This window comes from Spea bombifrons, chromosome 5 (assembly GCF_027358695.1).
Source record: "Spea bombifrons isolate aSpeBom1 chromosome 5, aSpeBom1.2.pri, whole genome shotgun sequence".
NCBI lineage: Eukaryota > Metazoa > Chordata > Amphibia > Anura > Pelobatidae > Spea > Spea bombifrons.
The window spans coordinates 41,665,108-41,691,353 of NC_071091.1; the positions used below are offsets into that span (position 1 = coordinate 41,665,108).

The 26,246-nt window shown below is 39.7% G+C and overlaps 1 protein-coding gene across 10 annotated transcripts in view; it reads right to left on the reverse strand.

Annotated features, from left to right (window-relative positions):
* Positions 1-2,638: 2,638 nt before the first annotated feature.
* Positions 2,639-26,246, reverse strand: part of IKZF1 (IKAROS family zinc finger 1) — a 77,363-nt gene continuing 53,755 nt past the window's right edge. For 5 of the 10 annotated variants that reach the window (XM_053467773.1, XM_053467771.1, XM_053467767.1 and 2 more), the window contains 4 exons: positions 20,521-20,688; positions 18,530-18,655; positions 7,000-7,134; positions 2,639-4,667 (listed from right to left, as the gene is read on the reverse strand). In XM_053467773.1, coding sequence (XP_053323748.1) covers positions 3,964-4,667; positions 7,000-7,134; positions 18,530-18,655; positions 20,521-20,688 — 1,133 coding nt within the window. In that variant the 3' untranslated portion in view covers positions 2,639-3,963. The remainder of the gene's footprint in view (positions 4,668-6,999; positions 7,135-18,529; positions 18,656-20,520; positions 20,689-26,246) is intronic. The other 5 variants (XM_053467774.1, XM_053467768.1, XM_053467766.1 and 2 more) reach the window with 2 other exon arrangements.

Sequence of the window (26,246 nt, forward strand, 5' to 3'; positions counted from 1 at the left end):
GCGCAGGGCTCTAGTGTACAGTTCTTTACAATTAAGCGTATGAAATTCCAAATTGGTTATGCAAATAGAGGTAAGGTTATACCAATTTTGAGCAAACTCCAGAACCATTTCCCCTCATATCCCACAATGGATGCCTGCTGCCTCAGACAACGCCTTTGAATATACTTTTTCTTTACTTATTAAAGCATGGTGGCACCAATGCTTTGCGGAAGGAGAAAAGTCTGGCAAGTCTGAAACGAGTATCAAAGGGCTAGTTGGTTTATCATTGAGTTTGTTTAGATTTTATGACTGGTGATATAGTCATAGAACTAGACTGGAACCCTCTTTCAGCTTATACAATTTAGGACTAAACTATATGAGCAGATTCTAGATCTTAATCTATACTCATTAATAAATACATACCAATAGTTACCTTTTATTTAGGTGGTTGTATTCTGACAGACTCAAACATTTTTTAAAAAAATACAACGTAAGACTTAGTGGCATGATGGGTCAGACATTTTCATGCATCTCGACACCCATCGAAATGTCACTTTTTATTTATGCATATTTCTTAAAGGTCTGTTAAGGGTAGCTTATTTTTCACAACTAAAGTTTTACAAATAGCTCGACCTGTTTAAATGTTCTGAGTAACAGAGGAATATAGCTGCAAACTCTACAGCAGGGGTGCAAAACTCACTAGAGAGTGAAGTAGTTACGTTTTGTTTTTTAACTGGGATGCCTCTGTTCACGTTGGCATATCCTTAGTTTTTGTCCTGTTTGTGGCCCTGGAGGACTACCAAATACATTTTTCTTTAAAACAGCACCAAACTTTAAGGGTGCATCCTATAATCAGATGTGGCCTATAATCGAGCCAAAACGGTACATATTTTTTGATCCATTTACCAAAGTGTCTCCTATGAGGTGTTATTTACATCATGCCTTGACAAGAGTGATCAGACAGAAGCTCTACTCTACAATGATCGATGCATTCTGGTATCTGGGCAAACCTCACCACGGACTAATACCCATTCTACACAAATCCAGGTTTGTGATGTCTTCACTTTGTCTGTTATTTCACCTTCTATGGTTTTAACTCTAATTACCGTATTGGCTCGAATATAGGCCGCACTTTTTTCCCCCACTTTAAGACTTTAAAGTGGGGGTGCGGCCTATATTCGGGGTCTAGTGCCCGACGCCCGGGACATGCAGTCCCGGGCGCCGGGCATGCAGCGGGGTTAGGATACAGATCCCCCGCAACGGTGCAGGGGACCTGTATCCTACTCTCGGATGTCCTCAGACAGCCTCCCGTGCCAGCACTTCCCACGGGGGGGGTGCCGGCACGGGAGGTTGTCTAAGCGCATCGTCTGGACGATCACCGGCTGCAGCGATGCGGGTAAACAGCCACTGTCCTCCTCCTCCTCCCCCCCCCCGACTTACCGGAGCAGACTCCCGGGTGTCTTGCGGGGCGCCGGCGGGGGACATCTACGCAATACGCGTATACAACTTCCGGTTGTATACGCGTATTGCGTAGATGCCCCCCGCCGGCCCCGCAAGACACCCGGGAGTCTGCTCCGGTAAGTCGGGGGGGGTGGAGGAGGAGGAGGACAGTGGCAGCATATCTCGGGGGGGGGGACAGTGGCAGCATATCTCGGGGGGGGACAGTGGCAGCATATCTCGGGGGGGACAGTGGCAGCATATCTCGGGGGGAGGAGGACAGTGGCAGTATATCTCGGGGAGGGAGGACAGTGGCAGTATATCTCGGGGAGGGAGGACAGTGGCAGTATATCTCGGGGAGGGAGGACAGTGGCAGTATATCTCGGGGAGGGAGGACAGTGGCAGTATATCTCGGGGAGGGAGGACAGTGGCAGCATATCTCGGGGGGGACAGTGGCAGCATATCTCGGGGGGAGGAGGACAGTGGCAGTATATCTCGGGGAGGGAGGACAGTGGCAGTATATCTCGGGGAGGGAGGACAGTGGCAGTATATCTCGGGGGGGGACAGTGGTAGCGGATCTCGGGGGGGAGAGACAGAGTGGCAGAATGTTTTTTTTTTTTTGGTGCATTTTAAAGAAAAAAACTTTTTCTTTAAAAAAGCACCAAACTTTTAGGGTGCGGCCTATATACGGGGGCGGCCTATATCCGAGCCAATACGGTAGATGTACACTATATGGACAAAAGTATTAGGACACACCTCTTAATTTAATTCAGGTGTTTCAATCAGACCCATTGCCACTGATGTATAAAATCAAGCACCTAGCCATGCAGTCTGCATTTACAAACATTTGTGAAAAAAATGAGTTGTTCTGAAAAGCTCAGTGAATTCAAGAGTGGTACTGTGACAGGATGCCACCATTGCAATAAGTCAGTTCATGAAAATGTATCCCTGCTTGACATTCCATAGTCAACTGTAAGTGGTATTATTGGAAAGTACTAAGAAATTTAGCAACTCATACAGTCACAGAGCGTAGTCACCGAGCGCTGAGGCGCATGGTGTGTAAAAGTCACCAACGCTCTGCTGATTCCATAGCTGAAGTTTCAGACTTCCACTGGCATTAATATCAGCACAAAAACTGCGAGAATTTCATGGGATCAGTGGCTGCATACAAGCCTCACATCAAGTGGTATAAAGAACACGGCCACTTGAGCAGTGGGAATGTTTTATGTGGAGTGATGAATCATATTTCTCTGGTAGTCTGATTGGTGGGTCTGGGTTTGGAGGACAACAGGTGAACGTTACCTGTCTGACTGTGTGTCAACTGTAAAATTTGGTGAAGGAGGGTTAATTGTATGGGGCTGTGTTTCACGGGTTGGCTAGGCCCCTCACTTCCAATGAAGGTAAACCTTAATGCTTCGGCATACTAAGAAATTTGGGACAATGTTATGCTTCCAACTTTGAGGGAACAGTTTAGGGAAGGCCCTTCTCTATTCCAACATGGATGTGCCCCAGCCCACAAAACAGTCCATAAAAACATGGTTGGATTAGTTTGGTGTGGAAGAACTTGACTGGCCCGCACTGAGCCCTGACCTCAACCCCACTGAACTCCAATCTTGAATGAAGACTGCAAGCCAGGCCTTCTCGTCCAACATCAGTTCCCGACCTCACAAATGCTCTACTGGATGAATGAGCTGAACTTCTCACAGAAACACTCCAAAAATCTTTTTAGAAGCCTTCCCAGAAGAGTGAAAGCTGTTATAGTTGCAGAATATATAAGAACAACTACAAACAAATGTCTATGTATTTAGAATGCAACATCATAAAAGTCCCTGTTGGTGTTATGGTCAGATTCCCCAATACTTTTGTCCATTTAGTGTATATTACACTTGATAATTTAGTAAACCAGACTAGAAACTCAAGAAAACAACTGCGAGTGAGAACCCTAACTAGGCATCGGGGAAAGGTAAGAGTTAGTGTCCTATGCTGATACCTCATCCACTTCCCAAACCCGGGGGAGCACAAGAAGGTGGCATTGCCACCAGAATGGTCAAGAGTGCCCCTTACCTTGAGCTGCTCAGAGCAGCTTCTCTTTTTGCCCTATAGAAATTACAGTCCTGCTATGAATGCATGTAAATATACAAAAATAAAGCTAAACATTGACATATAATGCAAAGTATGCTGTACCACTGTCAGTTTTAAGCATAAATATGAATCATGAAAATTAATATTGTTAAGTCGTACCAAGATGCTATAGAATATGAAGATGCTATGAATAATGATACAATGTTCACAAAAGGCCAGTACAAAGGATCTCCAAAAGTTTTCCAAAATACTGTGATGCACTAAAACTGGGCACCATCAATAAAAAATTAATAAAAATTTGTGCCTCCCAGGTAAGTAATTTTAGTTATTGTAGCCAGTATTTTTTTAAATTATAAAGTGGATTGAAAAAGTAAAATAACAGGTTAGGTTTTTGTGCTTCTTTTGTTGACATGTAGTAGGTTCGGCATTGGATCAGCATAATTTTGTGTTGTGGTCAAATATTGTTTAACCCATACTGAAACGGTGTTCCCCACGTGTAATATGTGAAGAAAACTCATATCGATCTTGGCTCTGGTAGCCACACATGTTGCACTCAAATGGATCACGAAAGCCATGGCAGCCCATGTGGATGGTGTACATCACATGGTCCAAAAACAAAACTCGGCAATGCTCACACTTGTGAACCTTCACAGTCTCGCCATTGCCACTGATCACTTTGAAAGCTTCCTGGGAATTGACACTTCCAGCTCTAAGTGTATCATATGATCTGTGGTCTTTAAGGGAAAAGCCATTTCTGGGATGAGGGTTCATGTGATTGGTCAAGTAGATAAGTCCTCCTCGATCTTCATTGTTGCTTTCTGTGTCTGTTGAGTCTTGGCAGCTATTGTTTGGGGAAACTTCTCTTTCAGAAGACATAGATTTAACCTGGGAAAGCAGGAGCAAGTTTTCCACTGCATTTTCATGAGCAGCCTGATTAGGATGAGAGGAAATATCTGAATGGGGTTTATGCAGTGTAAACATTGCGCTAATTGCAGGCACCACATCTGAGCCACTAGATGGAGTCTGCACTAATGGACGAAGTGCCTCTGCTCCAAGATAGGTGATAGCATTATTGATTGCTTGGTCCATGACATGGGTCTGCATCATCTCATTTTCTTTGTCATAGCTGGCATTAGCCTCAAATGGGGCATCTGTCAACTGTTTTTCACCTGTAATAAAAACACAAATTATATTTAATGTAAAAACAAAAACAATACAAGAGAAACCTTATAAAAAGTAAATTCTGTAAGTAAAACGTGCCTTAAAAAGCAATAATGGAAAAGGCATAAACAAAATATAAAAAATGATTTCATACTATCATACATTTGTGTTAAAAAAAATCTTAACATTACTTACCATTTTACTGAAATCAAATAGGCTGATACATTTGGTGACAAGGATGGAGGCTTTTTGTAGCCTTAATTATAGGCCATCCACTGTCAGTGTAGAGTTAGATATAAGGGGTTTTGCTCAAATCAGTAGAGGTAGTACTAAAATGGGTAAGGAGTTGAGAAATTATGAAATGACACTGGTGCAATAGTGTGTACCAAAATTATATTGTAAAATCAGTTGAGGAGGTGAGGTGGCAGCAAGAAGGGACAAATGAGATCCTATTCTTTGGTAGCCTAAATAAACAGCAAAAATAATAGTGCTCACATAGCTAAAATATATATTTGTTTAAATATATATATGTTTAATCCCTACCATGACAATGGTACTTTTACACTTGAGGATGGCAGCTAACACATACACATTACACAAAACACACTCATGCTAACATGCACATTCACTATAATATACATACTCCCTCCCTGCCTAACTCCCTTATCGCCTCCATCTCCAAACTCCTCTAACTTCCTGAAAGCTTCTTTGTAGCTGCTTGCGTTTTTTTTTTTTTACGAACAGCTGGTCTTTCACCTCAGGATCATGAAACATTGTGTCTGCTGGGTCCCTGCCTCGTTTTTTAAGAATTTTCAGGCTGCCCTGGGGGCAATTGCTCCCCTGTCCCAATCTCTAATTTGTATTGTTACGATAAATGAGTGAGATGGAACTCACAGCTGAAGAATGGCAAAAGGGTTTAGACTGCTTTTGTCTTTTACTGAAAAAACACATAAACATCCTTGGTCCTTAAGAGTTAATGGATTATATTCTGCATTTATTCAGTTAATATCTGTGAACAGCCTTAATGGGGCTGAAGGGATAATCCAATTCTCTTTGAATTGCTGGGCAATAAAGCAGTTGTATCCGCTACCTTGTCTGCTCTCTCCTGAGGGGGACTGGACTGCCCGCTGCTGGAAGAACAGGGCCAGTTGGGGAGATCATAGATCCCCCTCTAACCCACATAAAATAAAGGGAGTGCAAGGTTTGTTTCACTTCTCCCTAGTGATCCGTGGCAATTGATGCTGAGCTCAGGCATACGGTGTCATACCCTGGTACTCGATATTGAAGCTGTGCGCACAGCGGAGAAACACTGAAGCTGGAGCAGGTCTAGTGCTCCCACAACAGGAATTAAAAGCCAGAAAATCAGAGGGAGAAAGGTAAGAGATTGGGAGAGGGAGGTAAGAAGGGCGATGTCACGTCACCGGGTCACATCGCCATTCGGCTGAAGAATGCAGGAGGCGTGTCAGGGATGCGCATTAGGAGTAGGGGTGCACGGTGTTAGATTTAAGAGAGATAAAGAGACGGGAGTAATTATGAGAAAGGGGTGAGATAAGGAGATAAAGTGTCTAACCTGTGCCTGCCTATGTACCTCTTGTTTTGATTTTATGGTCTATGGACTTGATTAAATTTTGATATATTTTACAATGGATGCTTCCTCTCTATTCCTTGGTGTCAGCTGGCAACATCTGATCCTTTGTACCTAGTGGATTTCTGCACTGGATCCCATACGCTTCAGCACCCATTGGGAGAGAGATCACAATACTTCAGGTCTGGAGCTACTCCCAAGTTTGTTTTTGTGCGAGATAAAGGAGAAATTATGAGAAAGGGGTGAGATAAGAGACAGGGGAGAAATTATGAGAAAGGGGAGAGAAAGAAAGTATTTGTATGTTAGGTCAAGTATGTCTAAGGACATATCAGTGTCTGAATGCAAGCCTCCTGGTTATGTGTAAAGGCAAGTGTAAATGTGCATGTTTATGTAAGGGCATTGTACATGTGTGTGTGCTTTGACAGTCGATCCATTACTTTTACTGTTTTGGACTTAAATGGTATAGAATGATTCACCCTAACACATTTGAACCTGGATGGACTAGTTAATATTGTTTTAATTTGACTAAAGGCTATATGGTAGATTTATTTAATTACTGATTAGCCATGGAGCACACATATACAGCCATGATGCTCTTGCACAAGACAATCAGTGGCATTTGCCCTTCAAAGAAATAATGATATCAGGGAGTTGAAGTATTCAGCCTTCCTGAAAACTCACTCATTAGTGAACAGACCTCAATGAGAGTCAAAAATGCACCCTGCTTTACACATTAAGAGGCTGCAAAGTCTTACCAACAAATTTCTGAGGCATACAGCTCTTACGTTTGGCTACGTTACTTGCAAGTCTGTCCAGCACAAAAGATCTCTCAGAACCAAGCTTGGACAAGTCTTCTGCCATTTCAGTCTGACTGATTTCTTCTTTTACTACTAAAAGCAAAGCAAAAATATCAGAATGCTGACATCTGTCAGTATGACTAGTATAGACTAATGCATTTGTTATAAAAAAATAATGCAAGCATTATACATTTGCTTTGTTAGTATTTTAAAAATGTGTCTGTTGTGTTGTATTTAAAGGCATACTCATGTGTCCCTGGGAGCCCCCTGAATAATGAGTGCATATGAAAGTAAAAATATTTGAAAGAAATATAAAGTTGCAATCAAAATTATTTAAAAAACCTATTGCAAATCAAGTTTATTGTCAATATTTACAGACTCTCGGCTATTTGCAATGAACAAATCAAAAAAAGCAATTAAAATAGCTCTACACAACGAATGCTTCAAGTTGTTTCCCCAGATTCACCTGAAAATACAACTTATTAAATTATTCCACCCCCTGAATAGAATCCCTCACAGCAGTACAAATATGCAAAACAGATGTTGCCTCAAGCACACTTTATGCAACTAATCAATGGCTTCATCAGTTGCACCAGGTGTGCTTGAGCTGGGATACATGAAACGCCATAACTACCTAGGGGGTTCTTCAGTGTCATGTTGGACTGCATGTTAGAAATATGGCTAAGTCAATAGAAAAAAACTTAAGAGAAGAGATCATCACCTTTCACAAACAAGGAATAGGATACCTAAAAATAGTGAAGGTACTGAATGTTCCTAGAGACACTGTTGGAAGCATAGTTCGCACAAAAGGAACATTGGACAGGGCAGAAAAAGGTAGCTATCAATTGCTGCAACCTTTTTTTCTGAGGGCAGGTTGAGAAAAAAGTGATTGCAGAAGACCTGCAGCAAGACTTGGTGGCAACAGGCACTGAGGTTTTAGTAAGCATAGTAAGGCAGAAGGGTTCCATGCAAGAACTCACACTATTGACACAAAAGTCAGCTCCAATATGCTTAAAATCATAAGTTAGCCAAATAAGTTTTGGGACTTTGCTCTGTGGAGCGATGAAACAAAATTGAAACTTTTTGGCCCAATGGATCAGCTTGAGGAAGAAGAATGAAGCGTACTCTTTCTACGGTTAAGCATGGTGGTTGCTCAGTAATGCTCTGGGGTTACTTTGCATTCTCTGGCACTGTAAACCTGCAGCGTGTAGAAGGCAAGATGGATTAATTGTATTAGGAAGTAGTATTAGATTAGGAAATCCTAGGAGAAAACGTCATGCCGTCTGTGAGGAAGTTGAAGCTTTGGCATTATTGGACCTTCCAACAGGACAATGATCCCAAGCATATCTCAAATTCCACCAAAGCTTTGTTACGGTAGAAGTTCTGGAAGACTTGAACCCCATTGAAATCTCTGGTGAGATTTGAAGAAGACTGTTTCAGCATGCAAACCCCAAAATATGAATGAACTAGAGGCCATTGCTCATGAGGAATGGGCTAAGATTCCTCAGGAATGTTGCCAGAAGCTGGTGTCTGGCTATGTAGATACATATTCCATAGCTGAACAGCTTCATGGAATGGATTTCCATGGCCGAGCAGCTGCAATACAATGCCAAGGTTAAGTGGTGTAAAGCATGCTGCCACTGGACTCTGGAACAAAGTAAACATGTTCTGATGCCCGGGTCTGGGTTTGGCAGATGCCATGAGAACGTAATTGCCTGACAGCATTGTGTCAACTGTAAAGTTTGGTGGAGGAGGGATCATGGTATGGGGCTATATTTCAGGTGTTGGGCTAGGCCTCATACTTCCTGTGAAGGGAACTCTTAATGCTTCGGGCATGTGTAGATATTTTTGACAAAGCTATGCTTCCAACTTTGTGGGAAGAGTTTAGTGAAGGCCCTTTTCTATTCCAGCATGACTGTGCCACTCTGCACAAAGCAAGGTGCCTTACCTCACAAATGCTGTGCTGGATGAATGGACAAAATTCACACAGAAACACTCCAAAACGTTATGGAGAACAGTGAAAGCTGTTATAGGGGCACCTACTAGATATTAATGTCTATGAATGCAATGTCCTAAAAGCTCCTGTTGGTGTAATGGTCAGGTGTCGCAATAATTTTGTCCATATAGTCTATACAAATATAATATATATTTTGACACAACATTAGCTATGGTAATACAGTCTACCCTTGATGGTTCTTCTCTGCAGGAGACTGGGGGACTAAGTAGGTAAATAAAGTTTAAAAGAGACAACTGTAAATTATGAGAAGAAAATACAACATATCCTTTAAATTGTATCTCCATGGAAACCATTAACTTGCTGAATCAGTCTGCTCACAGCACGTAGGAAGAGAGACATACCACTCCATCAGGTGTTTGGGGACAAAGATGGCACTGTTAGACATGTTGCTAAGTGAATTTGGTGGACCACGGGACAATTTCCACACTGGGGCCATGTGGTTTCTAGTTACACCCCTGTTTATATATACACAAACATAATATATATATATATATATATATATATATACTCACAAAGTCCATTGCACACCATTCCAAATGTTCCAAGCCTGGTGCTAGTAACCAGCAGTTTCCATACAAAACACTCTCAAAGGATGGTCAGCACTCCAGGTCTTCAAGTTAACAACTTTTCTTTATTCAAACAAAGTCAAATCAACGTTTCAGTCATTGCCGACTTTCATCAGGACATACATTTGAAATAAAATAAACACATATTTATAATAAAATAGCAAGAGAACTCACCAATCTGAAGTGGGTGGGTGTGTGCCGAAATCGGCGTGTCAATGCTGTTAGTGCGCATGCGCGTGATAACACCGTGCATACCCGGAAGTGCAGTGTAACATTATTGTGTTTCGGTTACTATAGTAATATGGTTTATTAAGGTTGTGCACAATCGGTAATGTTTTAAGGTGATCAGAAATGTGAAATACGTTCTAAGGCTCCTAAGAGCTCATTGTATTAAATTTAAAGTGCTATAATGTGCAAACATGATCGGGGACTAACTTTAGATATTATACATATTTACAATGTGCAGTGTAGTAAATATAAGTCTATTTGCTAGACATATTATCAAAGAGTGCTGATAATGCGCAATTAAAGTGAAATGTGCAAACTGCAAATAATGCAAATGGCAAATGTGCAAAATTAAAACTAGTGCAAAATTTCAAGTGACAGTACAAGTATGTTCCCAAGTATTAACCCCTAACATAAACATTATATACTTTTATTATTAAAATACATAAATAAATGACACTAAAAACCATGAATGTCTGCAGATGCAGCACTAAAACGTGCCTGCAAATGCATCATGCAATACCAACTCACTTTAAATCACCATTGGGTATTATTTTTATTTTTAAATGGACAAACCAGTGGAATTTCGATCCACCAAAGTCCCTAATTCAAATATGCATAAATATAAGGCATGTTTAAGTACCGGAACACAATAATGTTACACTGCACTTCCAAGTATGCGCGGTGTTATCACGCGCATGCGCACTAATGGCATTGACACGCCGATTTCGGCACACACCCACCCACTTCAGATTGGTGAATTCTCTTGCTTTTTTACTATAAATATGTGTTTGTTTTATTTCATGTCCTGATGAAAGTCGGCAATGACTGAAATGTCGGCTTGACTTTGTTTGAATAAAGAAAAGTTGTTAACTTGAAGACCTGGAGTGCTGACCATCCTTTGAGAGTGCTTCATATATATTTTATACTTTATATAAATGTATACTTTATATAAATATGTATTTATTTTATATTATTATCATAGAGATGAGTAGAGATCCTTTAGGGATCCTTTAGTTTCTCATTGTGCGCTACAGACTGCAACTGCCTACCCAAAAGGAATGGCATTTCTAATGTAACAGCGTCTCCTGACTGCCTGATCTCCTGTGCACCAGCAGGGTAATGTTCCCTACTGTGAAAACGCATGACGTATAGGTACTTTTTAAGAACGGTCTGGATGCTTTTCTGGTTAAGCATAACATAAAGGGCTACAACTGTTAAAAGGACAGTAGTATTAGCAGTTGATCCAGGGAGTAATCTGATGGACCACTATGACCACTATGGAATCAAGAAGGATTTTTTTCCCCTGTTGTGGCATAATTGGTAATTGCCCCAAGTAGGGTGTTTTGCCTTCTTTTGGATCAGCTTTAGAAGTGGTGAAAATGTGTGAAAGGTTGAACTTGATGGACCGAAGTCTTTTTCCAACCTACTACTATACTATTTTATGTCCTAAAGGTAATCTTGGCCAACCTTTTGGAGACATAACCTACATCTATAGGGTAAGGAAGGGTTAAGTACAGTACTTTAGGTCCTTAGACTCAGGAACACCAATTTTACAGCAAACTGTGTGTGTGTGCACAAATCAAACACCCCAACACAAAAGCCCCATCTGGCTTCTACTTTGTTGGCACAGGCTGTTTCAGGGATCTTCTTGTAGGCCTCTCTGAGAGCATAGGGAAACATTCTCTTCCCTCAACAGTCTCTCTGATTGTGAGACTTCAGTGAGTTTAAATGTCCATTCCCTGCACATGATGCAAGCTTCATCACAGTCCTGGACTAGACTTTGAAAATCTCTTCTCCAAATGCTCCACCCCAGCCCTTTCTAAATTATTTTGAACCGGCACGGGGAGACAGGAACGTATCAGGGATGCGTGGCATCCATGTGTACTTGTGTGTGTGAGCATCCATGTGTACGTGTGTGTGTATGAGCATGGATGTGTAATTGTGTAAGTGGGGTGAGATGGAGTGTGTGTGTTAGTGAGTTAGTGAGTGTGTGTAATTTATGTGTGTTTACATATGTTGTATGTTGGGAGGGGGGGCAAGGGGCAAAAAAAGGCACAGATCAGTTATGTGGGGGCAATGACGGCACAGACCAGCTGTTGAAGTTGGGGGGCCCAGAGGAAATTTTTCGCACCAGGGCCCTGTGTTTTCTAGTTACGCCCCTGAGTGAGTAACTGTGACGGAAGCCTCCATCACTGGGGCCACTGGAGAAGCCTGACTGTCAGCCTCCTCCCTATTGACTATGGGCCCTGGGTTTGTAGAGACTTCTGTGGCTACCCCCAGCAGTATCATCTCATCACTGGTTGAGGGGATTATCTCCAGCAGACAGCCAGGATCTGCCACCAGGGAGTGACCACCATTCTTTGATGTTTAATGTTGTATAAATCAGTCCCCCCCCCACACCTATTGTATTGTTAATCCCGTTACTGCCCCTGTTGTCTCTGGGAGGCAGATTAAGGGGGCGGTTTGTTTCCCAATATCTTGTTTTATGTAATTATGTGTTTTGCTGGATATATCCAGCTCTGTGTGTCTAAAATAAATCAGTCTTCGTTTGGTTTTACCCTACACTGAGTCTCGGCTAGTGACTGGGGAACCGGGGAAAGAGTGGTGTCCCAGGCTAAGGGAGCACAAGACAGCGGAGGTAGTCGGTCGGACTAGCCAGCTCAGTAACAGTAACATACTATTATCCACCCCTTTGCACTCAAAGGGTGCAGAACCTGTGGGGAAAAAACATTCCTTACTTTTTCAGGGCCTATCCAATATTGTTGTGAAAATATATTTTTTACAAAACAATGTAAAAGTAATTCACTATGTGCCTCATGGCAGTGGATAAAAAAATGGCCACTAACTGCACCATTGTCTCTATGGCATAATGACTTAAATGGGCTCATAGACTTAAATGTGGTCCATTCAGTTCAATGTACGAAACAATACATCCTCCAACCATATGGCACCACTAGTGCTGTAGAGTATATACAGTATACAAGCTGCATGTATACTATGATTTTTAGCAAATGTGGTGATCTCTTCCCCCCCTACAAGTTGCTCTTCAGCGCCAAGTTGGTGGACAGTGATTTTCACATCCAATATCCTGGCACCCATCCCCACCTACCTGGGGGACTGGAGAGGTGGTCTGTCCAAATCTTATTTCTAACATTTTTAAACTCCCATCCCACTGGGAACTGGATGGAAGGTGAGGGGGCACTGCATAATAACTGTATTATTATTTTGTTATTTTGTTTTCATTCAACTCACGTGCCACTGACATTCACAACATTCTTAAAAAGTCTTAGGCACTTGCATGCTCTTGCAAACAATTAGAATTTTAATGAATATTGCAAACTGGTGTGGTGGACACCACATTAACTTGTTTTTGGTTTCTGTACATCTTGAATATTGTTGGTGTAGCTCCAACAATATTATTTTGTATGTTTTCCATTTAGGGTAGTCATCATTTTGATGTTTTTACAGGAAATAGTGTTTCTATGTAAATCAAGGCATTTTTTTGCTAATTTTACAAACTGAAAATCTCTACAGTTTCTAAGCTCCTTTTATATTTTACATTTGATGTTATGGCAAAAAAATGGATATGTTGTGATTTATTGTTACAGATATCACTGTTATTTCAGTTTAACTTGACCAGTTACATAATTTGTCTAATCAATGTGTACCGTGTATTTGGTTTTATTTTATTGCAAATATAGAATTGTGCTGTGAAACTGAAAAAAGACAACTGTAAAATGTAATGTTTGATTAGCCATGCTAGCGAACTGATGTTCGGGTCCTAAGGGCAAGTGTAAACAGGCCCTGTCAGAAGCCAATCTTAACTTTATGAATATCTGTGTGCAGGAACCCGTGTCTCCTGTGGTAGTGCACTGGCAATATGAGCAAACTCAATTATATAGCCACATCCCCATAACAGAGATAGCAATTTAATCTCGGACCCAAGTTCTAGTGAGCCTATGTTCTCGCCTGATTTTTAAGATCACATTTTTACACCTAATGTTAAAAGGTACGTTCAGAATTATCAACTGTTCTGCCACCAGCTTTAACCCCTTTGTGACAAAGGCTGATTTTACAATTTGTACCCTTCGTGACAATGGCCGTTTTAACATTTCTGCGCTGCTCGTGTTTAGCTGTAATTTTCTTCTTTCCCGTTTACTGAACCCACACAGATTAGATATTGTTTTTTTCAGGACAAGAAGGGCTTTCTTTAGATGACATTGTTTTGATTGTATCATATTATTTACTATTAAAAAAAGTATAAAATACGGTGAAAAATTTAGAAAAAAATGACTGTTTCTAACTTTTAGTTGAAAAATCTTTTACTCATCTATAAAAGGTAATGAAAAAACCTGCTAAATAGATTCTACTATTTGTCCTGAGTTTAGAAATACCCAATGTTTTTATGTTTTTTTGCTTTTTTCTACACATTATGGGGCAATAAGTACAGGTAGCGTTTTGCTATTTCAAAGCCATTTTTTTCCAAATCTGGTAATTCTTCCCCCCATGTGCCATTTCGGGTATATTTGAAGCCGGCCAATGCAATTTACCCCATCAAGTCATATATTTTTGAAAACTAGACAGCCCAGGGTATTCCAAAAAGGGTTAGTATTTTAACCCTTTCCATGCACTAATTCTACCATCAGCCTTTGTCAAACTTTGTGGTAGTCATTTTTTTGCATTTGTTTTGTCACACACATTTTACTTCAGGTATGAATTAAAAGGTTCTGGTATATGTCACTATCATAAAACACCCCAATATGTGTTCAGCAACATCTCCTGAGTACAGCGATACCTCACATGAATGATTTTGCCTGGCTGTTTGGGGGCAAAAGGGCCACATTTGGGGCATGCACATTTTTCAATGTTGAACTTTGGCATTTGGGGATCCACTGCCCATGCCCTATTTGGTACATATTTGAGCCGGGCCATTTCAGTGTGCACAACAAAACCATATTTTTTTGAAAACTAGACACCCCAGGGTATTTTAAATGCTGGTATTTTAACTCTTTGCATGCACACATTTTACCACCAGAATTTTTTCAAAGTTTGCAGTAGTATTCTTTTGTGTGTATTCCCCCCCCCCCACACCTATGTTATGTATGAATTTACAGCTCCTGGTATATGCCGCTGTCACATGACACCCCAATATGTGTTCAGCAACATCTCCTGAGTACAGTGATACCCCACATTCATGGGTTTGTCAATTTTTGGGGGAACTAAAAGGCCACATTTGGTACGTGTGCATTTTTCTAATTGGAAGTTAGATGTGTGGCCATCCTTCCCCCCGTGTTAATTGGGACATTGTTGAACCCGGCCAATTCAATTTACACCATCAAATCATACATTTTTTAAAAGTAGACACCCCATGGGCATTTAATATGCCAGTATTTTAACTCTTTCCATGCGAGAATTGTTTTAAGCTAATATGCTAATTTTAGAACTTGCTCACAAAAATATATTTTTTATATATATATTTTATTTTTTTTTTGCCTTTTTTTAAAAAAAAATGTAACATTTTTTTTCAACTTGAAGGTTCCCCTGACATCAGTGGGAAATTATTTTTATATTTTACTGTTTTTTTTACTATTTTGTTCTAATTATTATTAATTTTATTTTATTTTTTAATTTATTTTTACTAAATAAGAAAAGCTGGGCTCCATTGACTTGCATGGTTGAATGCAGTACCTGTATTCAACCTGCAAGTGGAGCCAGAGTTCTCTAGAGGGTCTGGAGACCCTCTAGCGAACTTTTTCATCTTTATTGCTTTTTTTCCCGGGCCGCAGCCATCTTGCTGATGGTGAAGATCACTGGCACCGGCGGCTGTGACCGCTCTCTGGAGCGGTCACAGTCCATCCTGGGGTAAGTGTTTGGTGTCGCTGGATGACTCCTGATCGAGGCATTCCAGCGACACCATTTAAGTTTAGGAGGTGATCGTTGATCGCCTCCTAAACGCTTTTAAAACGGGCGTCCGCCGCCATACAATGTATGGCGGATGTTGACGCCCCGGGGAGGGGCCAGAGATGGCCCCTAGTGCCGATCGTGGCGTTGCTGAATGCCTCGAGGTCGAGGCATTACAGCAACGCCGTTTGGGTGCAGAAAGCGAAAGTCCTGGCACGTCAATTGTCATAAACGACATGTTTTTCCCGGACCGGCAATTGTCATCAAGGGGTTAAAGTTTACTGATGGATGGAATGCTATTCTAACTGTAGCAAGATTACCGTATTTGCTCGATTATAAGACGACCCCCCAAAAATCTGAATATTAATTTATGAAAAAAAAGAAAAAGCCTGAATATAAGACGACCCATTTAAGTTTTACCAGTAAATGTTAATTCATGTAAACTATGTGAACAATTTTTTTTAAATTAAAGCTATGATTGAGAAAAATATTTTGTTTTTATTTCCTTTTTTTTCAACCTGCCCCCCAGTTATGCACATCTGTCCCCTGGCTTGCCACTCTGCCCCAGAAATGCCTTATACTCCCTATATGCCACTGTGCCCCATGATATGCCTTTTAACCCTATATGCCACTGTGCCCCATGATATGCTTTTTGACCCCCTATGTGCCACTGTGCCTCCAGAAATGCCTTATACCCCTATATGCCACTCTGGCATTAAGGGGGTTAAAAGGCATATTATGGGGCAGAGTGGCATATAGGGAGGTATAAGGCATTCCAGGAGGCAGAGTGGCATATAGAGCATTAAAAAGGCATTTCTGGAGGCAGAGTGGCATTAAGGGGTTAAAAGGCATTTCATAGAACACTCTGCCTCCAGAAATGCCTTATGCCCCCCATTTAACACTCCCCTGCTCCCCCCCCAAACTTACCGGTACTTCTGACTCCCCTGTCATGCAGCCGGGCAGCGTGTACGCTGCAGCCGGAAGGAGGTGTGGCTAGCAGACCTCCCCCGGCTGTCAGAGATCAGAGAATTCTCTCTGACAGTCGGGGAAGGTCTGCGCGATGGACACAGACAACCACCGCTGCTAGTCACACCTTCTTCCGGCTGCAGCATAGGTTGTCTACGCGAATTGCGTAGACATCTACACACTGCCCCGGCTGCACACCGGGGACTCAGAAGCACCGTTAAGTGGGGTGGGGGGGGGGGACAGGAGGACCCAGGTCCCCTGCAGCTGCGGGGGATCTGGATCTTAGTGGCCTCATAGTCAGACCTATAAGAGGTCTGATTATAAGACGACCCCGATTATAAGATGAGGGGTATTTTTCAGAGCATTTGCTCTGAAAAAAACCTCGTCTTATAATCGAGCAAATACGGTATTTTCATAATCGATTATTTCATGGGCGATTATTTTTTTTTGATTAATCGGATAAAAAAATTAAAGCGGCCAGTATGCCCACACGGCGGTCTTACCATCTCACCTCGCAGTAGCACCACGTGAACGTTGGTCTGCAGGCCCACAGACTGGCCCACCGAGTGGGCTGGCAGACCAACATTCACATGGTGCGGCCGCAAGGTGAGGCGGTAAGACTGCCGTGTGTGCACGCTGGCCGCTTTAATTTTATTAGGGTGGCCGTGCCTTTGAGGCTCTTCGTCCCGCCTCTTTCAAAACTTGACGCTCAAGGAGGCGGGCTCACAGAAGAGTTCCTCGTGACGGGGAGAGGATCGTCACATCGTAGGAGAGCGGGAAAAAAACAAAAAGCGAAATTGTAAGTATTAAAAAAAAATAGATAGGGGTTCGAGGAAAGTAGACCTATATTTAACGGAGAGGGGGGAATTCCCTTAGGACATCATTAATTTTTGTCATTGAAAATAAAACTTTGTTAGTTTAAAAAAATCCTGGCTCCTAACTTTTTTAGCTGGCTCCTAGATTCAAAACAAATTTGTCAAGCCCTGTCTAAATATATTAAAAAAATGAAAAATAGAATGTATTTGTATCTTATGATAACCATACATAAAATTAAACAAAAAGGGGGTTATTGTACTGAGAGATTTGGCTATTAGTCCACTTTATCTTGGTGAAAGATTATACCCTCAATAAATGCTACTGCTAATGGGCAGGTGCATGTGCCAAATTTAGGCATACTTAACAAAATAAAAGCATTCATAATATGGCAGCATATGCAAAGTGGATATCTTTTGTGCATGGAATGAGGGGTTCATTGGTTAGGACCTGCAAACTACTCATTACAGATATCAACATGGGCAGTTTATGCAGCCATGGTATGTGTTACATGTCATTGTAGAGGTGCTTTGGTGTAGTAGGTGATGTTTTACTGCTGGTCCAAACTATCCTTAGATAATAATTCAATATATCTTTTTTTAGGTTAGGTATTAAGCAACTGTAATTTTTCTCTTTGTTATCTTAAAATAGGCCTGGTTATCTTGATGCTTATACAACGTGAACTGATGGAGGGCGCATTTGAGAAGCAACTCCTCCAGTTTATTACAACAGACTAAAACTTCCAAGGGATTGGGCAGTCTTTGCCACATTATATTCCATTCCTACCCAACCCATCACATGCAGACTATGGTATGGGGTGACAGCGGCTTCTCATCCAAATATCCGCCTATGACCTGCCTGCCTTTTTTCAAGTTTTATAATGTACATTTAATGAAAATGTTTTTCAGAAAACACAGGGGTTAGGAAGAACCACATTTCTATTGATATGCTACTAATATGGACATGTCTTGTCAATAAGATCTATATAAAAGCTTACCTGAATAAAGATTATTTTGCAGACCCATGCTTTGTAAATAGTTGTGGCATCGTTCTTTGTGTTCTTCCAAGGAGCTCCTCTGTTTGTAACTGCGACCACAGTATCCACACTTATGAGGTTTGCCTACTGTAATTGCAAATGAATATATGGTTGTTCTATTAAAACATATCTACTTACATTATCCATACATTTTAATTGCTATTATGATTTTATTTTGACATTAAAGAGATGCCTTTGTTAATGCAGTTCACGTGATTCTACACAGAAGGTTAATGTACACATTAAAATGGACTTTCACAGAGTTCTAACTCTGTCTTTTCGGCACAGAGGAAGACCTCGGCAAGACAGCAGGATTCAGGACTGCGGTCTTGGACACTGGAAAATGCACGGAAAGAACCTACAATCAGTGCCTTAAAAAGTAAGTAATCATGGATCAGATAATGACATAATGAGGTTAAAAATTGTTAAAAATATAATAAATATTGTGAAATAAAAAATCTGTAACCACTATCAGATCACTTGTAATTGACAAGTTTAAGCCCTTGACACTGATTGGTCATTAATCTCATCAATAATAAGTGACCTTATATTTCAATATGTGATCAGATACTAATCAGTTATTTAATAAAAATGTAAAAATAATAATGAAATATTTGTTTTGTTATTAATAATGTCTCTCTCTCTCTGACTATCACTGAGCAAGGGTCATCTGCTGCAGAACGTATATGACAGCAGCAGACCTGGAAGCACCTAGGGCTCCTAGGTCAATGCTGTCAAAATGTTTTAAAATATAATTTTTTTTAACTCTTTCAATGCTTGTGTTCCTTAGCCTGTGGGGACCAAAGACACAAGTGTTAACGCCTTCAATGATAGAGCATTCCAATCACATCATCACAATCACGACATTGAAGTTACTAGTGCAACACAATAAGACATTGGAATTTCCCATACAATGTGGTTCAAATAACCATGAATGTAGCTATTTAATCATGTGACCACAATCTGTGTGAGCTATAACACAGCAGTCTAACATAGGCACAACAAAACAAGGCTAAAAATGTACGTTTTGACCCTTTTCATTTTTCAAATGTAAATGACACATCTGTGCCATGGAGCAATCAATATTCTTCAAAATATAAACACACTCAATCTACACAAAGTAATTACCTGTTCATAAAAAACAACACCCAGTCTCTAACTTACCTATATTTATTATTCTTGTTGAAAAAGTGACTCCATTAATGCCACTTTTGATAGTCTGGTATAACATACTTATATACTAAAAGAGTTGAAATTGATGTGCAATATTATTTTGGCAAAGTTGGAGACCAAGTGTTGCTATATGTTTCCTAGCTGTAACAACCCCAGAATTTCCATTGATTCCGGTTTCCCCAGTCTTGACCATCTTTTATGACCATGGACTAAGATTCTAGACAGGGGAGAGCTAATTACATATAACTGCTGTAGTGATATCATAACTGGGCAGCAGTTACACCAAGTATGATTTCCTTTGTGTGCAACACCTTTTGCTGATTGTTTGCACAGGCTTTCCTTCTCCAAGCTTCAATTGATCTATATCCATCTAACATCATCTCCCCACCGTTAATGTGTATGTGTGTTAGCATGAATGTGTAAGTTTTTGCAAGTGTCAATAACAATTTGTGCCAAGTGGTCCATGGGGCCATTTGGCTTTACCTGCTCTCCAGGCCAGAAGGAGCTAGCCTTCCGCTGATATATATCCTCCAACAGGAAGAAATGTTTGAAAAATATATACGTAGGGTGTGGCCTTAGAGACAATGATGCAAAGTATGTACTGCAGCATGCCTTGTTACAGAGGCCTCCTTTACGCCATTGAATATTACGTTAAAATGTGTTTTCAATGTCTGTTAACAATAACATTAAGAAAAAAATGAACCCACCTGGCCATCAGTCGTTGCATATATACCTACAATGTTTACATATTGATCACAACTTGTTCATTAGCCACATACCAGAATGTGTCCTGAGATGACCAGTGAGTGCATCCCTGCGTCTGCAAGCATAGTTACATAAGTGACACTTAAAAGGTTTTTCACCAGAGTGTAACTTGATGTGGCGTAACAGATTGCCTTTCTGTGTAAAAGATGCACCACATTGATTACACTGAAATGGGCGTTCTCCTGAAAACAAACAAGAAAAAGGATTTTGTAAATCTATAATTACACAATACTTACATATATGCAATATATTGTACATATTTTTGTATCTTATATTTATATATCTACAGTATAATATACACATATGTAAAATGTATTTATTTGTACATAATTTCTGTAATAATTTAGGTACATATAATTTTTATTTATACATATATTAGAACAAAAGTTAAACACATTAACAAGAGAAAGTTTCAGAAAGAAAGGTGTTTTCTCACTAGCACTGTACAACAACGTTGGCTGCAAGTTTGATATAACATGAAGGTTTTAGACTAGACCTGCCAGCTCCTTAATGCTTCACTGGCTGGGTCAATTTGATCTGAAAATCTAATTTTTTTGTAAATCAGAATGGCACATCACAATGCAAATTCAACCTAATTTACATAAAGTGGCTGCAACATTTTTGTGTTGAAGAGCCACTCTTCCTGATCAGCAGTTTTGGAATAAACCAATATCCAATTTTGTATGTTGTGGCATTTGGTATATATATTTTTTAATGTGCTTTTTGTCAAAGGGTCTTCAAAATATGCTACTGAAGCAGCAAAAATAAAAAGGGAACTCATTAAAAATGCATCTCAGGATCACAAGTTCATTTCAGCGTTACATTCTTATATTTAAATGAAAGGCACTTCATTATAACAGTTATAATAACTTCTTTTCATTTACATTTTCCCATGTATTTTCCCTTTCAGTTGCTTCTCCGTTACCTGTCTGTCCCTAAGCAGCCAAATCAGGGGCAGAGTGTGAGTGGAATAAAAAAGGACAGACAACACTGTGCTGAGGGACAGTATCTATTATTCTTCCCTGATATTATCAGTAGGCTTGAATTAATTGCCACAAGAGATTTCCAAATGCAAAGCATGTATATTCAGGAAAAAATATGCCCCATAGAACGATGTACTACTGGAAGTGTTCTCACTTAATTTCACTCACTTTAATTTCATATATATAGCAGAAAGGCCAAAAATAAATACTCTTACTACATATGTGATCTAACAAAATATTAATGATGCACAAAAAGGTAAGTAAACCAAAAGTAAATATATGTACACTTTTGTGAAAAGTATAGCCTCTGAATTCTATGGTTTTAGATATCAGGACATAATAACAATCATTGGTTCCTTAGCAGGTCTAGAAAATAGTTAAACACAACCTCAGATGAATAACAACAAGGCATATTACATTGTGTCATGATTTATTCAACAAAAATAATGCCAAATTAGAGAAGCCTTTTATGAAAGCACATCCTTGCTGCTTCCACAGGAATTAAAAAGCCTAAGTTTGTTGTTGCCCATGAATCTGGGAAGGGTTATAATGTCATCTCCAAACAATTTAAAGTCCATCATTCTACAGTGAGAAAGATTATTCAAAAGACAGTTGCCAATCTTCCCAGAAGTGGACGTCCCAGCAAATACAACCCAAAGTCAGACTGTGCAATGCTCAGAGGAATTAAAAAAACCAAGCGAGTTACATCTCAGACTGTACAGGCCTCAGCATGTTAAATAAGTTCATGGCAGTACAATTAGAAAAATACGAACAATAATAGTTTGTTTAGAAGGGTTGCCAGGAGAAAGCTTCTTCTCTCAATAAAGAACATGGCAGCAAAGCTAAGGTATGTAAGGTAAGGTCTGAACAAACCACAAGACTTCTGGAACAATGTCCTTTGGATAGACCAACATGGAAATGTTTGGCCATAATGCACAGTGCCATGTTTGGCCATAATGCACAGTGCCATGTTTGGCAAAAACCAAACATAACATTTTAGAACAAAAACCTCATACCAACTGCCAAGCTTGGTAGAGGGGTCATGATTTGGGCTTGTTTTGCAGCCACATGACCTGGGAACCTTGTAGTCATTGAGTCAACCATGTACCTCTCTGTATACCAAATATTCTAGAGTCAAATGTGAGACCATCTGTCTGACAGCTAAGGTTTGGCTTAAATTGGGACTTTGGGACACGCAACCCAGCAAATCTACAACAGAATGGCTGAAAAAGAAAAGAATCAAGGTGTTGGAATGGCCCAGTCAATGTCCAGACCTCAACCTGATTGAAACGCGTTGGCGGGACCTTAAGAAAGCGGTGCATAATGAAATGCTTGCAAATATAAATAAAATAATATAATATAAATAACTGAAGCAACAATGTAAAGAAGAGTGTGCCAAATTCTTCCATTGATAAAGTCATACAGAAAACAATAACTTCAATTTACTGATGCTAAAGGTGGTTCTACAAGCTAATGAATCATAAGGTGTACTTAGTTTTTCACATATGGCTTCTCCATTTTGGCTTTATTTTTGTAGAATAAATCATGACACAGTGTAATTTGTCATGTGTTGTTGTTCATCTGCTAATGAACAGATGATTGTTGTTATACATAACACAATGTCAGTTATTTAGTGTAGGGCAAAAGAGAATATTCAATTAATATGTAAGAGTGTTTATTATTACTACTAATGTAATATAAGAACGCTTTAATAAACAGTATATATATTATTGAAGATATCTGGACTCTTGGCCCTTTTTTAATTGTACTCACAAATTCATTAAATTTTATTTAATTTTGTTACTTGTAGGAAGTAACATAACCTTAAGATATTATACTGTATAGGAAGAAAGTTACAACCCATTATATTAGTAGATATATGCATTTTTATATGTTAAGGGAGTATACATTTTATATTTTAAACATTCAGGTATTTTAATGTAGTTTGATACATTTTTCAAGTAATTCTGAACAGAAACCTTGTACTTAAGAATAAACCTAACTTAATGTATGAAACAAAATGCATTACTTCTATATTGACCAACATCCATAAATCTCAAAGTGGAAAATAGGGGAAATTCCACATAGTTCTACAGAAACCATAACATTTTTTTAACAAAGATTGCCTTTAGATTGTTGTCAAATAGATAAGCTCATTTAAAAGATGGTGCTTTAAAGACTTGCACATTTGGATTTGTACAATCTATTTTTTGAGACAGTCAGTGATAGTCAGAGGCTCATCTATCATACTGCGTGGATAGACCAACTAGTCAATAGTCTAGTGCAGAAAATTAACTGGGTTGAGGTGTATTGGAGAAGTTGTAATGTACAGTATGTTCATTGTTGAACTGTGCATGCTGCAGTATGTTTAAGTTCTTGAAATACTGTTCCGAAGTCTGGTTTAAGTTGCACATTTACGCTACCAGCAAAACCTCTAGTTGGTGGACAACACAAAACAATAAATCATTAATACTGGCGACAACATTAGGTATTGGACTATACATCCGCACAGTGTGTTTTAGTTATTATAATATTGTTCCTGAGTAGAGTTTGAGACAATTGCACATTTTGGCCACCAGCAAAACCTCTAGCTTGTGGACAACACAAAACAATAAATCATTTAAAATACTGCTGACAAAATTAGACATTTGACTGCACAAGGGCAGTTGCACATTTACAAAACATGATAAATCATTAATATTAGCAATACGATTTGGCATTGGGCTGTGTGAAATACTGTTTCTAAGTAGGATTCAGGGGAGGGCTGGCAGCCTAAGGCCTGGGGGGCAAGTCAAGTGAAGTGGCTCCGCCCCCTCGCACTCACCTTTCACCCCTCACGCCCCTCCCATCACTATGCGGCCATCAGACTGCTGGAAAACTTATCTAAACCGGCCGGAGCTACTTTAATCCTTTTTTTTTATTTAATATGCCGGATCGGCTTGCCATATTAAAAATAAATAAATAAAGTATGAAAGTAGCGCCGGCCAGTAGCATCAGCACCCAGCGGCCGTTTAGATTCGATTTCCAGCAGTCTGATGGCCGCATAGTGATGGGAGCAGCGTGAGGGGTGAAAGGTGAGTGCATACGGCCGCTGGGTGCTGATGCTGCCGGCCAGCGCTGCTTTAATACTTTTTTTTTCATTTAATAGCCGATCCGGCTTGCCATATAAAATTTAAAAAAAAAGTATTAAAGTAGCGCCGGCCGGCGGCATCAGCACCCAGCGGCCGTTTAGATTAGATTTCGGGCAGCCTGGGGGGCAATTGCCCCCCTGCCCAGCCCGCCCCTGGTAGGATTATAGATTTTTTTTAATTTTCATTGTTATGGACAAATATCAAAAACTTGGAAATGTCTGTAAGAAGTGATTCCAGTTTGGGCAGTCATGGGTTAGGCAGTCGAAACTACCACGAGCTGCATGCAGCAGCAGTGCGGAACATTAAGGCTCTAGTAGTGCTAAAATTTTGTCCACCCCACCTACCAAAATATGGTGCAATTTTAGTTACTACTGAGGACAAACCAGGGCAGTGGATGAGCAGACAAAATGGCTGTGTTAGCAATAATTTCTAGTAAGACAGGCTTTTGCCTTCAAGATAGAGGTGTAGTTTTATTGGGAGAGGTACAAGACATTGTACTTTTTAAGATTTATTTTTCAATTGCAGAAGTATCATTTTCCAACTCCAATGAAAAAAACTATACATGTATTTGATTCAGTAAATACACTGGAGAAAGCAGTGCTTTTCCCTTGGAACCTGTGTTATTATGTACCTAAGACTTTTTTTTGCTTTTGGTTTTTTGCTTTTTTTTTTATAGGGCAATAAAATCCAAGTAGAGTTTTGGAGGCCAATTCAGTTTACCCCATCTCACCATATATTTTAAACTAGACACCTCCAAGGTATTTGAAATGCTGGTATCTACCCTCCCATGAACAAGTTCTATCACCAACCTTTGCTAAAGGCAATTTGTGAGTTCGAAGTAAGTTTGCATTTTCAAGTTTGAATTTGTTAGCTGTACTTTTATTCCACTTGTGCAAGTTTTTAATTTTTTTTACCCAACTCGCAGGTAAGGCCTTTAACCCCTTAAGGACCGGGCTCATTTTTCGTTTTGTACCCTGTGGGACCGAGGCTGTTTTGACACTTTTGTGGTGCTTGTGTTCAGCTGTAATTTTCTCCTCACCCATTTAGTGTACCCACATAAGTTATATATTGTTTTTTTCAGGACAAGATGGGCTTTCTTCAGATACCATTATTTTGATCGTATCATCTTATTTACTATAAAAAAAAATAAAAAAAACATGGTGAAAAATTGAAAAAAAAATACATTTTATGACTTTTATTTGAAAAATCTTTTACTCACCTAAAAAAGCAAGTAAAAAAACTAGCTAAATAGATTCTACTACTTGTCCTGAGTTTAGAAATACCCAATGTTTTTATGTTTTTTTGCTGTTTTTTGTAAGTTATAGGGCAATAAGTACAAGCAGCGTTTTATGATTTCCAAATCTTTTTTAACAAATCTGCTCAGTCTGCCTCAATCTCCTCTTTGGAACATCTTTGAAGCCGGTTAACTCAATTTAAGCCCCTCAAACCATATATTTTTGAAAACCAGACACCCCAGGGTATTCCAAATGCTGTTATTTTAACCCTTTCCATGCACCAATTATACAACTACACTTTGTCAAACTTTGTAATAGTAAATTTTTTTATTTTTTTTTCCACACAAATTGTACTTTAGTTATAGATATACAGGTTCTGGTATATGTCACT